We start from the raw sequence: 15,592 nt of genomic DNA on the forward strand, positions 1-15,592 counted from the left end.
CCTGCGGCGGCGGGGACCTTGCGCCCGCGGGTTTGTCCATCCAGGCTGCGCAGCGTCTTCAGAGACGGAACGAGATTCTCCTTTGCAATCATGCGCAGACTCCAGATGCTCTAGAACTGTATGATTAATCATTATCTTAATTAAAAGCAAGATCCTTCAATGAAGGGACAGACCGGGAGCTCTGGCCGATGGTGAGGGGGTAGGTGGAGGGTGGGGACACAGTAGCTCTTTAAAATCAGCGTCAAGGAGCTTCCTTGTGGGTAATTTTATGTTTCTTTTAATCTAAAACGTTCATTTTGTTATTTTTACATGTGAACTTTTACCCAGAGTGTTCTGGCGAATCTAAAAGGAAAGTTTCATTCGTTTGCTCTTTGGTGTGTTTTGGAAATAGTGTTAGTGCCTGGCAGGTTGTAAGCACCAGGTAACTGTCTGATGGAGATCAAAACAAATAATCGTGGCTTTGTTATTTGAAATATTCAGCTTATTTTTTTTCTTTTTAACTTTTTATTATGAAAAATGGCAGACCTACAGGAGAGTTGGAAGAATAATACAAGGAGTATCTGTACCCCCTTCACTTAGGCTCACCAATTGTTAACATTTTCCCATATTAATCTTCTCTCTCTCTGTAAATATCCAAATATTATGATTTTTAAAAAATCACCTGAGAGTAAATTTCAGGTATCATAACCCTTAGTGCCTAAATATGTGAGCCTCCCTGAAGGACAGGGGTGTTCTCTCAGATAACCCGATACAACTAGCAAACCTGAGAAAGTTAACCTTGACCAACACTGTTATCTAACAAACAGTCCTTGGTTTAGTTTTGCTAATTATCCTAACAATGTCTTAAGAGAAAAAAAATTTTTTTTCTCCGTCTGGATTCCGATCCATTTAGCTTTTCATATCACAGGAAACTGAAAACCTTTCTTTAGTCTGGAACTACTCTTTAGCTTTTTTCAGTCTTTCAGGACATTTTTGAAGAGTATAGGCAAATTGTTTTTGCAGCCTTACTTCCATTTGAGTTTAACTAGAATGTTAAACTCTAATTTCAAGATTAGATTCCATGTATCAAAGCCTAACCTTTATTTTATTAGTTTATCTAAGGCTAACATTTTAAAAACTTCTTTATTAAGAATATTAGTTGACAGAACTAAGGAAGCATGTCTTGTTTCAGATACGTTTTTCCTTAATGTCAAGAAGAAACTGTGGCACCCCTCCCCCATTTATTCTTAATTTCCTGACCAGTCAGAGGGGACCACACAGTAGGTAGTTACTTTGTTATGAAACCCAGCAACTCAACTTCCTTACTACTAGATCTGAACATACACAATTCATTCATTCAGCAAATGCTTCTTAAATGCCTGCTATGTGTCAGGAATTGTTCTAGGTGCTGGGAATAGAGTAGAACAAAGCAGACAAAAGTCCCCGGTCTGGGACATCTACTTAGATGAAGTGAGGGGCCAGAGCAGGGAGGTTACTTGTCTCCTTGTGGAGAGCTACTATGCCTCCCATTGCCTCATTTGAAAGGGAGATGTTGACAACTGAAATCTGTCTGCTGGAAGGAGGCTGGCTGCCAAGGGGTCTGGAGTTCACCTCCAGTGAGAGCTGGCTGAAGGAATTGGGTCTGAAACTTCTAAGAACTACATCACATTTACCTTAAAATATTGGAAGGACTTTTATGTGGGAGAGGACTAAATTAGTTCCTCATCAGGAAGACTGTAGCAAAATTAGAGAATGGAGACAAAAATGAACAAAAGGACTTTTTAACAGCTGGGGGAGGGGGCTGCTCCGGGACCCCTGAGGCTTCCGTTACCAGAGCTAATCAGGGGAGGCTGGTGACCCAGCCTCAGGCTGGATTCCTGCGTGGGTAGCATATTAGCCTAGGGGCATTTCCAACTTTAGATTCTATTATTATGTGAGATAATATTTTGTAGGTATTATTTACTTCAATTCTGAAAACAAAAACAAAACTGTGCAACACCTTTGACACTGCAAAAATCATCAAATAAAAACCTTAAAATACCAGTGTGCAAAGCTGTGCAATTGTGAAGTTAAATCGTAGGCACCAGGGTCAGGCCAGGAAGATCACCAGGATCCCTGAGGGGGCTCTGGGAGCAGACCGCTCCGCTTTCCATGATGACGTTGCCGAACTTGCTCAAAGGCTCAGGCCAGGCATTCATTACCCATAAAAGATCTACCCAAGAGGCTGGTTAAAGAGGCAGGTGCCCTGGTCCCACTTCCCAGAGTCTGATGATGCGGGTCTAGAGTGCGGTCCAGAATCCGTATTGTTTTTAAAACAGCATCTCTTAGAAACTTGGAGATCTTCTTCTCCTTCCTTTCTATATGGTCAGAGGTCAAGCCCAGTCCAAAGTGTGGCCAGTAATGCCACGTCCTAGCGCTCACGGGTGGGGCTTCTTTAGGGGTCGAGCAAAGGATGGGAAACTTATGCAGAGCCAGCTGAGCGTTTGTTCTTCTCTCTTGTCGACAGGTGCCTGGATTCTCACTGGAGGCACCCATTATGGACTGATGAAGTACATTGGAGAGGTAGTGAGAGATAACACCATCAGCAGGAATTCAGAGGAGAACATAGTGGCCATTGGCATCGCGGCTTGGGGCATGGTCTCCAACAGGGAACCCCTCATCAGGAATTGTGATGTCGAGGTATGGGCTGGACATGAGGGGGTCTGCGGGGTCACGGGGGAGAAAGACCACGGCACAGGGCTCTGGCCTGAACGCTGGGGCTCTGGGATGGAGTCAGCTCATAAGGAAGTCGGCCTTACAAGGTTCCTTTGGAACCTCAGGAATTAAAAACAAGGATGACATAATCAAAGAACTCCTGGGAAGGAGTTACCAGTGGATGTGTTTTGTTCATTAAGATTTGTTCCCAGCAAAACCTGTTAGAGTCAGTTCTTTAGTTTTTTATTCGCTGGTATTAAGTGCAAGGACAAAGTATCTATTTAATTGCCTCTTTTCATGGTCCTGTAACTATGTGCTCCTCAATGGCTAGGACTCCATCTTATTCATTTTCTAATCCCTAGACGCTGTCTTAGGTCTTGGCATATGATGGATTACAGACAAATATGTGTGTGTGTGTATCAATGTCTACCTCTACCTTATCCAGACACACACACATACAAATGTATGTGTCTGGATACACACACACACACACACACACACACTTTCCTGAATGCTATCAGTTTCAATGAATTTATACTAAAGAGCACAGGGCAATGGAACAAGAAATGGATTAGAATCTGATTCTTACATGCCACCGGTTATTTACGTGACAATAGCAAGTGATGCAACCATTATGAGCCTTCATTTCTTCATATTTAAAATGATGGCCTGTACTATAAGACCTCTAAGACCCTTCTGCACTTAGGAATCTGGGAAGAGCATCAGTGTAGTTGAACCCAAAGGGTTACCCTTAATATGAACCTGTGAAAATGTCATCATGCGTTTTGGCCAACAAATAAACCTCAAAGACAAGTCTTCTCTGTGCCTTTCAGGGATATTTTTCAGCCCAGTACATTATGGATGACTTCAAGAGAGACCCTCTGTACATCCTAGACAACAATCACACCCACCTGCTGCTCGTGGACAACGGCTGCCATGGACACCCCGCAGTCGAGGCAAAGCTCCGGGATCAGCTGGAGAAGTACATCTCCGAGCGCACTATTCAAGGTCAGTGTTGAGGAGGTGGGGCCTTAGACAAACATCCTAACAAAAGCAGCAGCAGCAGCACCAACAATAGCTCCCAATTATTGAGTAAAGAATGGTGAACTCACCCAATTCGATGTTCTATTGCCAAAGAAGGGCTGTTACATCTCTTCTTTAATATACTAGAGGTGCTCCTGCCTAGGTAACTCTGATATGTACCCTTCAACGTGCTGGAACACTGACAAATGCTGCCTCGTCCTCCCCTGGTTTGTCCCACCCAGTATAGAGAAGCTGCTGTCCATTCTGCTCGACAACATTTAAGAACAAAGTAAAATTCGCAATGGCAAATTTGTGCTGACAAAGCAATGCGGTTAGCTAGGATAGAGGCGATAAAAACCAACCCACTAGCTTAACTGTTAGATGGTTTACTTCTTTGGTTATTGGCTACTTCTATATACTAGAACCACCTAAAACACTGGTTTCAAGGGGAGAATGCAGCAGTTGAGTGAAAGCCTTTATTTGCTATGGCAAGTGATAAATAACTCTCTCTCTTCCTATTGCTGAGATGTGTCCTGTTGTGGAACCAGATTACTTCGTGATCTAGTGATAGACTCCATCACAGGGACTTGTTGGAGATAATCTCAACCTTTTTCCTTTCTCTAAAGGAAGACATTTATATATGCAATACTCTCACTGGAAAGAACACATAGTTATGCAAATTTTTCACCCACTCAAGAAAGCATAGGATTATGCAAATGAGTGAAAGTGTAATTATTCTAAAGATAAACTTGAACCTGGCCTAATGTATATTAGCAAAAGTCAGTCATTCACAGACTTTGGCATTTTAAATATCAGTAACAAATTGCAACGTGACCTGTGTCATGCTATTACTGGTTTGGAGCACAGAGATGCACCCATTGTGATCAGCTGGTAGATGGTCAAGTCTGTGAGATCTGCAGCCATCACCCCACACCCTGGGCTCATGGGGTCCACCACTTCCTTGAGGTAGGTGAATATTTCTGATGTGCCCAAAATAAGTTTTACGTTTTATATTTTACAGATTCCAACTATGGTGGCAAGATCCCCATTGTGTGTTTTGCCCAAGGAGGTGGGAAAGAGACTTTGAAAGTGAGTCTTGGTTTGGTTTTCTAGAAGATCAGTCAACAAGCTTACTCAAAAAATTTGCATTTTCAGGGCTTTGGGGTTCACCTAATCTAACACGACTAATTTCTTTTCTACAGCAAGTAGGTAGCATTTTCCCAATCACACAGTGTTGCCCTAACAGGCTTAAGTTGTTTCCTCAGCTGAGAAAATTTAGGAAGAGAGTTTGTAGCAACATGAATAGTCTGTGCACTTACTGCTCTCTTTGGCCATCAACCTGCCAAAGGGAAGGCTTGACGTGAACTCACAGGACTTAGTGACCATAACCAGCGCATATGTTGGAAAACCATGGCCACCCCATGATCATATACACCTGGAGTTACATGAAATTTCTGGCAGAGTTATTTGGAATCATAATCTAATGCTTCTGTTTGTTTATTCTTTTCTATAACAGTGATTCATTCATTCATCTATCATTCATCAACATGCATTCATTCATCAACAGGTATCTATTAAGCACCTAAAGACTTTTCAGAGAGAAATTAAAATAGAGATTTTTTTTCATTGTGAAACAGTCAATATGGAAATGCTTGAAGAAGCAGTCACATTACAGAGGAAGAGAGATGGAGAAAAAGTAATTGAAGATGGTTACGTTTATTATCTCTCAGATTTTAGATTTAGAATTATGGTTTCCAGCAACCTGCTCCTGGCCTAGAGTACTGCATTTTTATAGCATTTCCCACAAGGTCTGTTCAGCCAATTCACAACCCACAGAATCCACAGGAGAGAGGAGAGAGGGAGGAGAAACTGCCTGCTGAACACTTCATCCCTTCATCCTTCACCTCACTCTCTTATCATCGCCACTTCCGCCCCAGCACAGCCCCGACACCCACCTGTAGCACAGGTAGTGAGGTGAAGATGGATCTCACTCTGATTTGATGAAGGCACCGCACTCTTTATGGCCAACGTCTTCTCTAAGGAAGACATCACTCCTGGCTAAAGGAAGGGGCTTCACAGTTTCTTCTGTACCCACGTGTACATCACTTTGTTTTGTTGTCAAGTGATTAAAATTTTTCATACCTGGTTCTCCTCTGCTGGTCTCTGTGATTTTTATCAAGGAAATAAAAATGTGGTAGGTGTTTATCCAGAAAGCAAATATATTTTTCTTTTCTTTCAATGGAAGGAGCAAGGGAAATTATTTGAAGAGGGAAATATGTGAGTCAACATAACAAAAAATGTATGGCTGCTGCTGTGAAGGTATTTTCATACCTTAAAAGTACGAATGTTGTAAACCTCCATCAGAAAAGCTATCAACGACAATGTTGAGTACCATCTTAAGAGCTGTCGCTCAAATCTACGATGTCAGTATTTGGAATGATCGATTTTGTATAGAGGCATATTTTAAAGCACTTACTGATGGAAAACTTGCCAGTCACACGTGTCCTCATTATGGAATTTGGTATTAACATAGGATGTAAGACAACTGGCTTACATTTCTGATGCTTAAAGTGGTTGCAAACATTTGGTTTGCTTCTGATTGAAAATAACCCCCCCACTGCCCCGCCAAACGATAAAGTGCAGAGATGTGTCAATGTGATTTGTTAACCAGCTTGATTAGAACCTCCATCCTGAGCTGGGTTCTGTTGATCACCTGGTCAACTCTATCTCCCTTCTCCCAGGCCATCAGCACCTCCATCAAAAGTAAAATTCCCTGTGTGGTGGTGGAAGGCTCCGGGCAGATTGCCGATGTGATCGCCAGCCTGGTGGAGGCGGAGGATGCCCTGACGTCATCCATCATCAAGGAGAAGTTGGTGCGCTTCTTACCCCGCACGGTGTCCCGGCTGCCTGAGGAGGAGATTGAGAGTTGGATCAAATGGGTGAGTTGTAGGGAGCAAGTTCCTGGGAAGGGAGAGCGCCTTCAGTGCCCAACTCCACTAGCAGCTGAGGGTCTTTATACTTTCTCAGTGACTTCGAAACTGCACTCTGGCCCAAACCAGGTTTTTTTGCTGGAAATTGAAGCTCACATAAGTTAAATGACTTGCCCTGTTTCCATACCTCATAAGGGGTAGCAGATGGGGCTTAAATTCCAGTCTGTCTGTTTGCAAAGCTGATAGTCCTTCTTTTACACCCTGTCAACAAGCATTGAGCTTCTGTGTTTTGTAGGTTATCAGCAGCGGGGAGGAAAAAATCCCTGTGATGCTGTTTTAGAAATGCAGATTCTAAATTGAATCTATGTCTAGTGGAGAAGCTGTTACTACAGAATAATTGCCTTTCTAAGTTAACTGACCTGTGATTAATTCAGAATCTCTCACCTTTCCTATTGGATCATATAAGAAATATGTACTAATCGAAATATCTCATGCTTCTTATTGCTAAGCCTGTAAAGCATTTTAACATAGTGCTATGCTTTCTCACCTTTCTCTCTTGTTTCCTGACTGGTGTTGACTTGAAATGACTTTCATTCTGTTGACTGTTCAGTTTGTGATAAAGCTCACATTAATATCAGTAGGTATGTTCACATCAGCTCATTCAAAAATGGCCTTTGCTGTTTGGATATTCTTAGGAGCATGTGCTGCCACTTGGAAATTTTCCCATGAAGGAAATGACAGGCTGTAGACAACAAGAGTTCCTTTAATCATACAGCCCATTTCATCATTAGAGTGAAAGGTTGAATTTAGTATAAATAATTTTAAAAGTTCTTTAATTAGCTTGGTATTTCAGCAGTATTTAGTTGTGGAAGAGCCTCAAAGTGTCAAGTTTGGCAAACTGAAATCCTGGAATAGTGAAGATTATCTGGCTTATGGTAGCCTTTGTCATTATTTTTTTCTTTTACTGAAGTAGAGTTGATTTACAATATTGTGTTAGTTTCAGGTATACAGCAAAGTGATTCAGATACATATATATATATTCAGTCATATGTATGTATATATATATATAAAACTTTCTTTTCCAGATTCTTTTTCATTATAGATTATTACAAGATATTGAATATAGTTCCTGTGCTATACGGTAAATCCTTGTTGTTTATTTTATATAGAGTAGTGTGTATTGGCCTTTGTTGTTATTTAAAGCAAGCCCGGATAAATCAAATTCTTGTAAATAATGAGAAAAATCAACCCCGCCTTCTAGGCTGACAGGTACTCTGTACGAAATTAACACACAGTGAGACCCTATTGGTTTTGTTTAATTTCACATGAGTAGGCAGTTGGGTGATAATCCCGGTAAGGTACAGCAGGGTCAAAGTGACCAGGAAACAAGTCCTTTCTGGATTAAGCCTCATTACTAGGACTCAGGATTAAAAAATGCACATGCATCTTCTGTCTGTAGCTGAGAGTCAGTGTTGGTACTGAACGATGCCCTGCCCAACAAATGCGTATATGATGTTCCTACTTGAGATACTGCATTTTGCAGATTTTACTGAAAAAGGTGAAGCTGATGGTTTTACATGAAAGTTTTTGCTGGGATTTTCTTGTATCTTGGCCAAGTCCAGTTGAGAGACAGACACAAGAATTAGGTAAATGAGAGATCAAAATATCAGCTTCGTTGGTGATGAAGGCCAAGTTGAAAGATGTGGCTTAGGGGTGCAGTCACCATGGGCCTCCTTTTGCTGAGCCCCAGAAAGAGACAAATGAACCCACCCAGACAGAGGCAGCCCTGGATGACTGCTGGCCCCCATCTGCCTAGCCCTAGTCTAGGCATGTGGCTGATAGCAGACACCAGAGCACTAGCACCCTGCAAGGAGCAGATCCCAACGGAGAAGCAGGACAGGACTTGGCTGGGCAAGGCCAAAGTCATCAACTGGCTGTGTCACTCCCCTACCCGGAGTAGCAGGAAGCGAAGGGCTGGGGGATACCTAGGGACCTGATTTGGATGGAGGTCCCTCTGCATGAAAATATGTGGGTGAGGAAAATATGTATCACCCAAAGTAGTTATCTTCAGTTCTCCATGTATTCAGACCTAAACAGTTTGAGTCATTCCAAACACATCAGGGGAGCAATCCCAAAGCGTAGATATCAACCTAATACCTTGTGTGTTGAGCAATGTCCTCAAGGTAACTTCCTGTGATGGATGGAAGAAATTCGGTGGTCCGTTCAAGGATGCCCACAGAGGAAGGAATAGACCACTCTTAATTCTCCCACCAAAGATGGCCCTGGGTCCATTCTAGTGACTTCTCTCTTACTCCTTCTGTGAGTTGGCTTGTTTAGTCCAGACCAGGTCATGTCCAGAGGGCCATGCCACCTTACGGGTCCCCACATCCTTTATGAAGGATTTTGATTTCTGCTTCAAAAAAACTGATACAGGAAAGTCGTCTGAAGCAGGCTAAATGTTGGACACATTTCACTTCCTGTGATTATATTATTCTTTCTGGGATTCACATCTAATTCATATTCATATGCTAATGATTTATCATAATTATAATCAAGTCAACCAGAAGACATACAACAATAATAAAAATTAGCCTGGCATTTTGATTATGCACTTGTATGGGGTTTTGCAGTTGGTAGAAATTTCCCAAAAGACCAAGCCCAAGAGTGGAATTATTAATTAATGAATGTATACATTCAATCAAATTTTTTTTTTGAATTTTTGAATTTTGTTTTATTTATTTTTTTATACAGCAGGTTCTTATTAGTTATCTATTTTATACATATTAGTGTATATATGTCAATCTCAATCTCCCAGTTCATCCCACCACCACCCCCACCCTGCCACTTTCCCCCCTTGGTGTCCATATGTTTGTTCTCTACATCTGTGTCTCTATTTCTGCCCTGCAAACTAGTTCATCTGTACCATTTTTCTAGGTTCCACATATATGTGTTAATATACGATATTTGTTTTTCTCTTTCTGACTTACTTCATTCTGTATGACAGTCTCTAGACCCATCCACGTCTCTACAAATGACCCAATTTCATTCCCTTTTATGGCTGAGTAATATTCCATTGTATATATGTACCACATCTTCTTTATCCATTCGTCTGTCGATGGGCATTTAGGTTGCTTCCATGACCTGGCTATTGTAAATAGTGCTGCAATGAACATTGGGGTGCATGTGTCTTTTTGAATTATGGTTTTCTCTGGGTATATGCCCAGTAGTGGGATTGCTGGGTCGTATGGTAATTCTATTTAGTTTTTTAAGGAACCTCCATACTGTTCTCCATAGTGGCTGTATCAATTTACATTCCCACCAACAGTGCAAGAGGGTTCCCTTTTCTCCACACCCTCTCCAGCATTTGTTGTTTGTAGAGTTTCTGATGATGCTCATTCTAACTGGTGTGAGGTGATACCTCATTGTAGTTTTGATTTGCATCTCTCTAATAATTCATGATGTTGAGCAGCTTTTCATGTGCTTCTTGGCCATCTGTATGTCTTCTTTGGAGAAATGTCTATTTAGGTCTTCTGCCCATTTTTGGATTGGGTTGTTTGTTTTTTTAATATTTAGCTGTGTGAGCTGTTTATATATTTTGGAGATTAATCCTTTGTCTGTTGATTCACTTGCAAATATTTTCTCCCATTCTGAGGGTTGTCTTTTTGTCTTGTTTGTAGTTTCCTTCGCTGTGCAAAAGCTTTTAAGTTTCATTAGGTCGCGTTTGTTTATTTTTGTTTTTATTTCCATTACTCTAGGGGGTGGATCAAAAAAGATTTTGCTGTGAATCATGTCAAAGGGTGTTCTTCCTATGTTTTCCTCTAAGAGTTTTGTAGTGTCCTGTCTTACATTTAGGTCTCTAATCCATTTTGAGTTTATTTTTGTGTACGGTGTTAGAGAGTGTTCTAATTTCATTCTTTTACATGTAACTGTCCAGTTTTCCCAGCACCACTTATTGAAGGGACTGTCTTTTCTCCATTGTATATCCTTGCCTCCTTTGTCATAGATTAGTTGACCATAGGTGCGTGGGTTTATCTCTGGGCTTTCTATCCTGTTCCATTGATCTATATTTCTGTTTTTGTGCCAGTACCATGTTGTCTTGATTACTGTAGCTTTGTAGTGTAGTCTAAAGTCAGGGAGTCCGATTCTTCCAGCTCCGTTTTTTTCCCTCAAGACCACTTTGGCTATTTGGGGTCTTCTGTGTCTCCATACAAATTTTAAGATTTTTTGTTCTAGTTCTGTAAAAAATGCCACTGGTAATTTGATAGGGATTGCATTGAATCTGTAGATTGCTTTGGGTAGTATAGTCATTTTCACAATATTGATTCTTCCAATCCAAGAACATGGTATATCTCTCCATCTGTTTGTGTCATCTTTGATTTCTTTCATCAGTGTCTTATAGTTTTCTGAGTACAGGTCTTTTACCTCCTTAGGTAGGTTTATTCCTAGGTATTTTATTCTTTTTGTTGAAGTGGTGAATGGGATTGTTTCCTTAATTTCTCTTTCTGTTCTTTTGTTGTTAGTGTATAGGAATGCAAGGGATTTCTGTGCATTAATTTTGTATCCTGCAACTTTACCAGATTCATTGATTAGCTCTAGTAGTTTTCTGGTGGCATCTTTAGGATTCTCTATGTATAGTATCATGTCATCTGCAGGCAGTGACAGTTTTACTTCTTTTCCAATTTGTATTCCTTTTATTTCTTTTTCTCCTCTGATTGCCATGGCTATGACTTCCAAAACTATGTTGAATAATAGTGGTGAGAGTGGACATCCTTGTCTTTTTCCTGATCTTAGAGGAAATGCCTTCAGTTTTTCACCATTGAGAATGATGTTTGCTGTGGGTTTGTTGTATATGGCCTTTATTATGTTGAGGTAGGTTCCCTCTATGCCTACTTTCTGGAGAGTGTTTATCATAAATGCATGTTGAATTTTGTCGAACGCTTTTTCTGCATCTATTGAGATGATCAAATGGTTTTTATTCTTCAATTTGTTAATATGGTGTATCACATTGATTGATTTGCATATATTGAAGAATCCTTGCATCCCTGGGATAAATACCACTTTATCATGGTGTATGATCCTTTTAATGTGTTGTTGGAGTCTGTTTGCTATTCTTTTGTTGAGGATTTTTGCACCTATATTCATCAGTGATATTGGTCTGTAATTTTCTTTTTTTGTAGTATCTTTGTCTGGTTTTGGTATCAGTGTGATGGTGGCCTCACAGAATGAGTTTGGGAGTGTTCCTTCCTCTGCAATTTTTTGGAAGAGTTTGAGAAGGATGGGTGTTAGCTCTTCTCTAAATGTTTGATAGAATTCACCTGTGAAGCCTTCTGGTCCTGGACTTTGTTTGTTGGAAGATTTTTAATCATAGTTTCAATTTCAGTGCTTGTGATTGGTTTGTTCATATTTTCTATTTCTTCCTGGTTCAGTCTTGGAAGGTTATACCTTTCTAAGAATTTGTCCATTTCTTCCAGGTTGTCCATTTTATTGGCATAGAGTTGTCTGTAGTAGTCTCTTAGGATGCTTTGTATTTCTGCGGTGTCCATTGTAACTTCTCCTTTTTCTTTTCTTCTCCATTTTTAAAAATTAAGTCCTCTCCCGCTTTTTCTTGATGAGTCTGGCTAAAGGTTTATCAATTTTGTTTATCTTCTCAAAGAACCAGCTTTTAGTTTTATTGATCTTTGCTATTGTTTTCTTTGTTTCTATTTCATTTATTTCTGCTTTGATCTTTATGATTTCTTTCCTTCTACTAACTTTGGGTTTTGTTTGTTCTTCTTTCTCTAGTTCCTTTAGGTGTAAGGTTAGATTGTTTACTTGAGATTTTTCTTGTTTCTTGAGGTAGGCTTGTATTGCTATAAAATTCCCTCTTAGAACTGCTTTTGCTGCATCCCATAGGTTTTGGATTGTCGTGTTTTCATTGTAATTTGTCTCTAGGTATTTTTTGATTTCCTCTTTGATTTCTTCAGTGATCTGTTGGTTATTTAGTAGCATATTGTTTAGCCTCCATGTGTTTGTGTTTTTTACGTTTTTTTCTGTAATTGATTTCTAATCTCATAGCGTTGTGGTCGGAAAATATGCTTGTTATGATTTCAATTTTCTTAAATTTACCAAGGCTTGATTTGTGACCCAAGATGTGATCTATTCTGGAGAATGTTCTGTGCACACTTGAGAAGAAAGTGTAGTCTGCTGTTTTTGGATGGAATGTCTTATAAAATATTAATTAGATCTATTTGGTCTATGATGTCATTTAAAGCTTCTGTTTCCTTATTTATTTTCATTTTGGATGATCTGTCCATTGGTGTAAGTGATGTGTTAAAGTCCCCCACTATTATTGTGTTACTGTCGATTTCCTCTTTTATAGCTGTTAGCAGTTGCCTTATGCATTGAGGTGCTCCTATGTTGGGTGCATATATATTTATAATTGTTATATCTTCTTCTTGGATTGATCCCTTGATCATTATGTAGTGTCCTTCCTTGTCTCTTGTAACATTTTTTATTTTAAAGTCTATTTTATCTTATATGAGTATTGCTATTCCAGCTTTCTTTTGATTTCCATTTGCATGGAATATCTTTTTCCATCCCCCCACTTTCAGTCTGTATGTGTCCCTAGGTCTGAAGTGGGTCTCTTGTAGACAGCATATATATGGGTCTTATTTTTGTATCCATTCAGCAAGCCTGTGTCTTTTGGTTGGAGCATTTAATCCATTCACATTTAAGGTAATTATCGATACGTATGTTCCTATTACCATTTTCTTAATTGTTATGGGTTTGTTTTTGTAGCTCCTTTTCTTCTCTTGTGTTTCCCACTTAGAGAAGTTCCTTTAGCATTTGTTGTAGAGCTGGTTTGGTGGTGCTGAATTCTCTTAGCTTTTGCTTGTCTGTAAAGCTTTTGATTTCTCCATCAAATCTGAATGAGATCCTTGCCGTGTAGAGTAATCTTGGTTGTAGGTTCTTCACATTCATCACTTTAGATATATCATGCCACTCCCTTCTGGCCTGTAGAGTTTCTGCTGAGAAATCAGCTGTTAACCTTATAGGAGTTCCCTTGTATATTATTTGTCATTTTTCCCTTGCTGCTTTCAATAAGTTTTCTTTGTCTTTAATTTTTGTCAATTTGATTACTATGTGTCTCAGCATGTTTCTCCTTGGGTTTATCCTGCCTGGGACTCTCTGTGCTTCCTGGACTTGGGTAGCTATTTCCTTTCCCATGTTAGGGGAGTTTTTGACTATAATCTCTTCAAATATTTTCTCGGGTCCTTTCTCTCTCTTCCTTCTGAGACCTCTATAATGTGAATGTTGTTGCGTTTAACGTTGTCCCAGAGGTCTCTTAGGCTGTCTTCATTCTTTTCATTCTTTTTTCTTTATTCTATTCTGCAGCAGTGCATTCCACCATTCTGTCTTCCAGGTCACTTATCCGTTCTTCTACCTCAGTTATTCTGCTATGGATTCCTTCTAGTGTATGTTTCATTTCAGTTATTGTATTGTTCATCTCTTTGTTTGTTCTTTAATTCTTCTAGGTGTTTGTTCTTTAATCCTTCTAGGTCTTTGTTAAACATTTCTTGCATCTTCTCGATCTTTGCCTCCATTCTTTTTCTGAGGTCCTGGATCATCTTCACTATCATTATTCTGAATTCTTTTTCTGGAAGGTTGCCTATCTCCACTTCATTTAGTTGTTTTTATGGGGTTTTATCTTGTTCCTTCATCTGGTACAAAGTCTTCTGCCTTTTCATTTTGTCTGTCTTTCTGTGAATGTGGTTTTCCTTCCACAGGCTGCAGAATTGTAGTTCTTCTTGCTTCTGCTGTATGCACTCTGGTGGATAAGGCTATCTAAGAGGCTTGTGCAAGCTTCCTGATGGGAGGGACTGGTGGTGGGTAGAGCTGGGTGTTGCTCTGGTGGGCAGAGCTCTGCAAAACTTTAATCTGCTTGTCTGCTTGTCTGGGTGGGGCTGGGTTCCCTCCCTGTTGGTTGTTTGGCCTCAGGCGACCCAGAACTGGAGCCTACCTGCTCATTGGTGGGGCTAACGGTGGACTCTGGGAGGGCTCACGCCAAGGAGTACTTCCCAGAACTTCTACTTCCAGTGTCCTTGTCCCTGTGGTGAGCCACAGCCACCCCCTTCCCTCCACAGGAGACTCTCCAACACTAGCAGGTAGGTCTGGTTCAGTCTCCTATGGGGTCACTGCTCCTTCCCCTGGGTCCCGATGCGCACACTGCTTTGTGTGTGCCCTCCAAGAGTGGAGTCTCTGTTTCCCCCAGTCCTGCCAAAGTCCTGCAGTCAAATCCCACTAGCCCTCAAAGTCTGACTCTCTAGGAATTCCTCCTCCCATTGCCGGACCCCTAGGTTAGGAAGCCTGACATGGGACTCAAAACCTTCACTCCAGTGGGTGGACTTCTGTGGTATAAGTGTTCTCCAGTTTTTGAGTCATCCACCCAGCAGTTATGGGATTTAATTTTATTGTGATTGTGCCCCTCCTACCATCTCATTGTGGCTTCTCCTTTGTTTTTGGTTGTGGGGTATCTTTTTTGGTGAGTTCCAGTGTCTTCCTGTCAATGACTGTTCAGCAGTTGGTTGTGATTCTGGTGCTCTTGCGAGAGGGAGTGAGAGCACGTCCTTCTACTCTGCCATCTTAAACCAATCTCCAATCAAATATTAATTGAGCAACCTCCCAGGGTAATTGTGGGTGACCTCACTGATCATGCGGACAAAGAGCCCCCAAACCTGACCTCATGGTTTCTCATCCTCTTCAAGAGACCCTGTATTCTTCCCCTCTGGGACCAGGCCCTCCTCCCTTAGCAGTGCTCTCATAGTTATTCCGCTGTACCTAGTCCCCACCTTCTCAAGAACTTAACCCTTCAGAGTCTCCCAGTCTATCAGCCAACCAAGGTATCATTCATTCATTCATTCATTTCAAACACTTGGATTTGTTTAGTTGTTATTTATTGAGCACATACTGTATGCCTGGTACTGGAA

General features: G+C 40.7%; 1 protein-coding gene across 1 annotated transcript in view; it reads left to right on the plus strand.

Moving 5' to 3' along the window:
- The window catches only part of TRPM8 (transient receptor potential cation channel subfamily M member 8), an 86,306-nt gene that overhangs the window by 17,831 nt on the left and 52,883 nt on the right, over positions 1-15,592 (plus strand). The window contains exons 5-8 of the mRNA XM_059927505.1: positions 2,486-2,658; positions 3,507-3,681; positions 4,718-4,785; positions 6,438-6,635. Of these exons, the coding sequence (XP_059783488.1) occupies positions 2,486-2,658; positions 3,507-3,681; positions 4,718-4,785; positions 6,438-6,635 (614 nt within the window). The remainder of the gene's footprint in view (positions 1-2,485; positions 2,659-3,506; positions 3,682-4,717; positions 4,786-6,437; positions 6,636-15,592) is intronic.

Source organism: Balaenoptera ricei, chromosome 7 (assembly GCF_028023285.1).
Source record: "Balaenoptera ricei isolate mBalRic1 chromosome 7, mBalRic1.hap2, whole genome shotgun sequence".
NCBI classification, from domain to species: domain Eukaryota; kingdom Metazoa; phylum Chordata; class Mammalia; order Artiodactyla; family Balaenopteridae; genus Balaenoptera; species Balaenoptera ricei.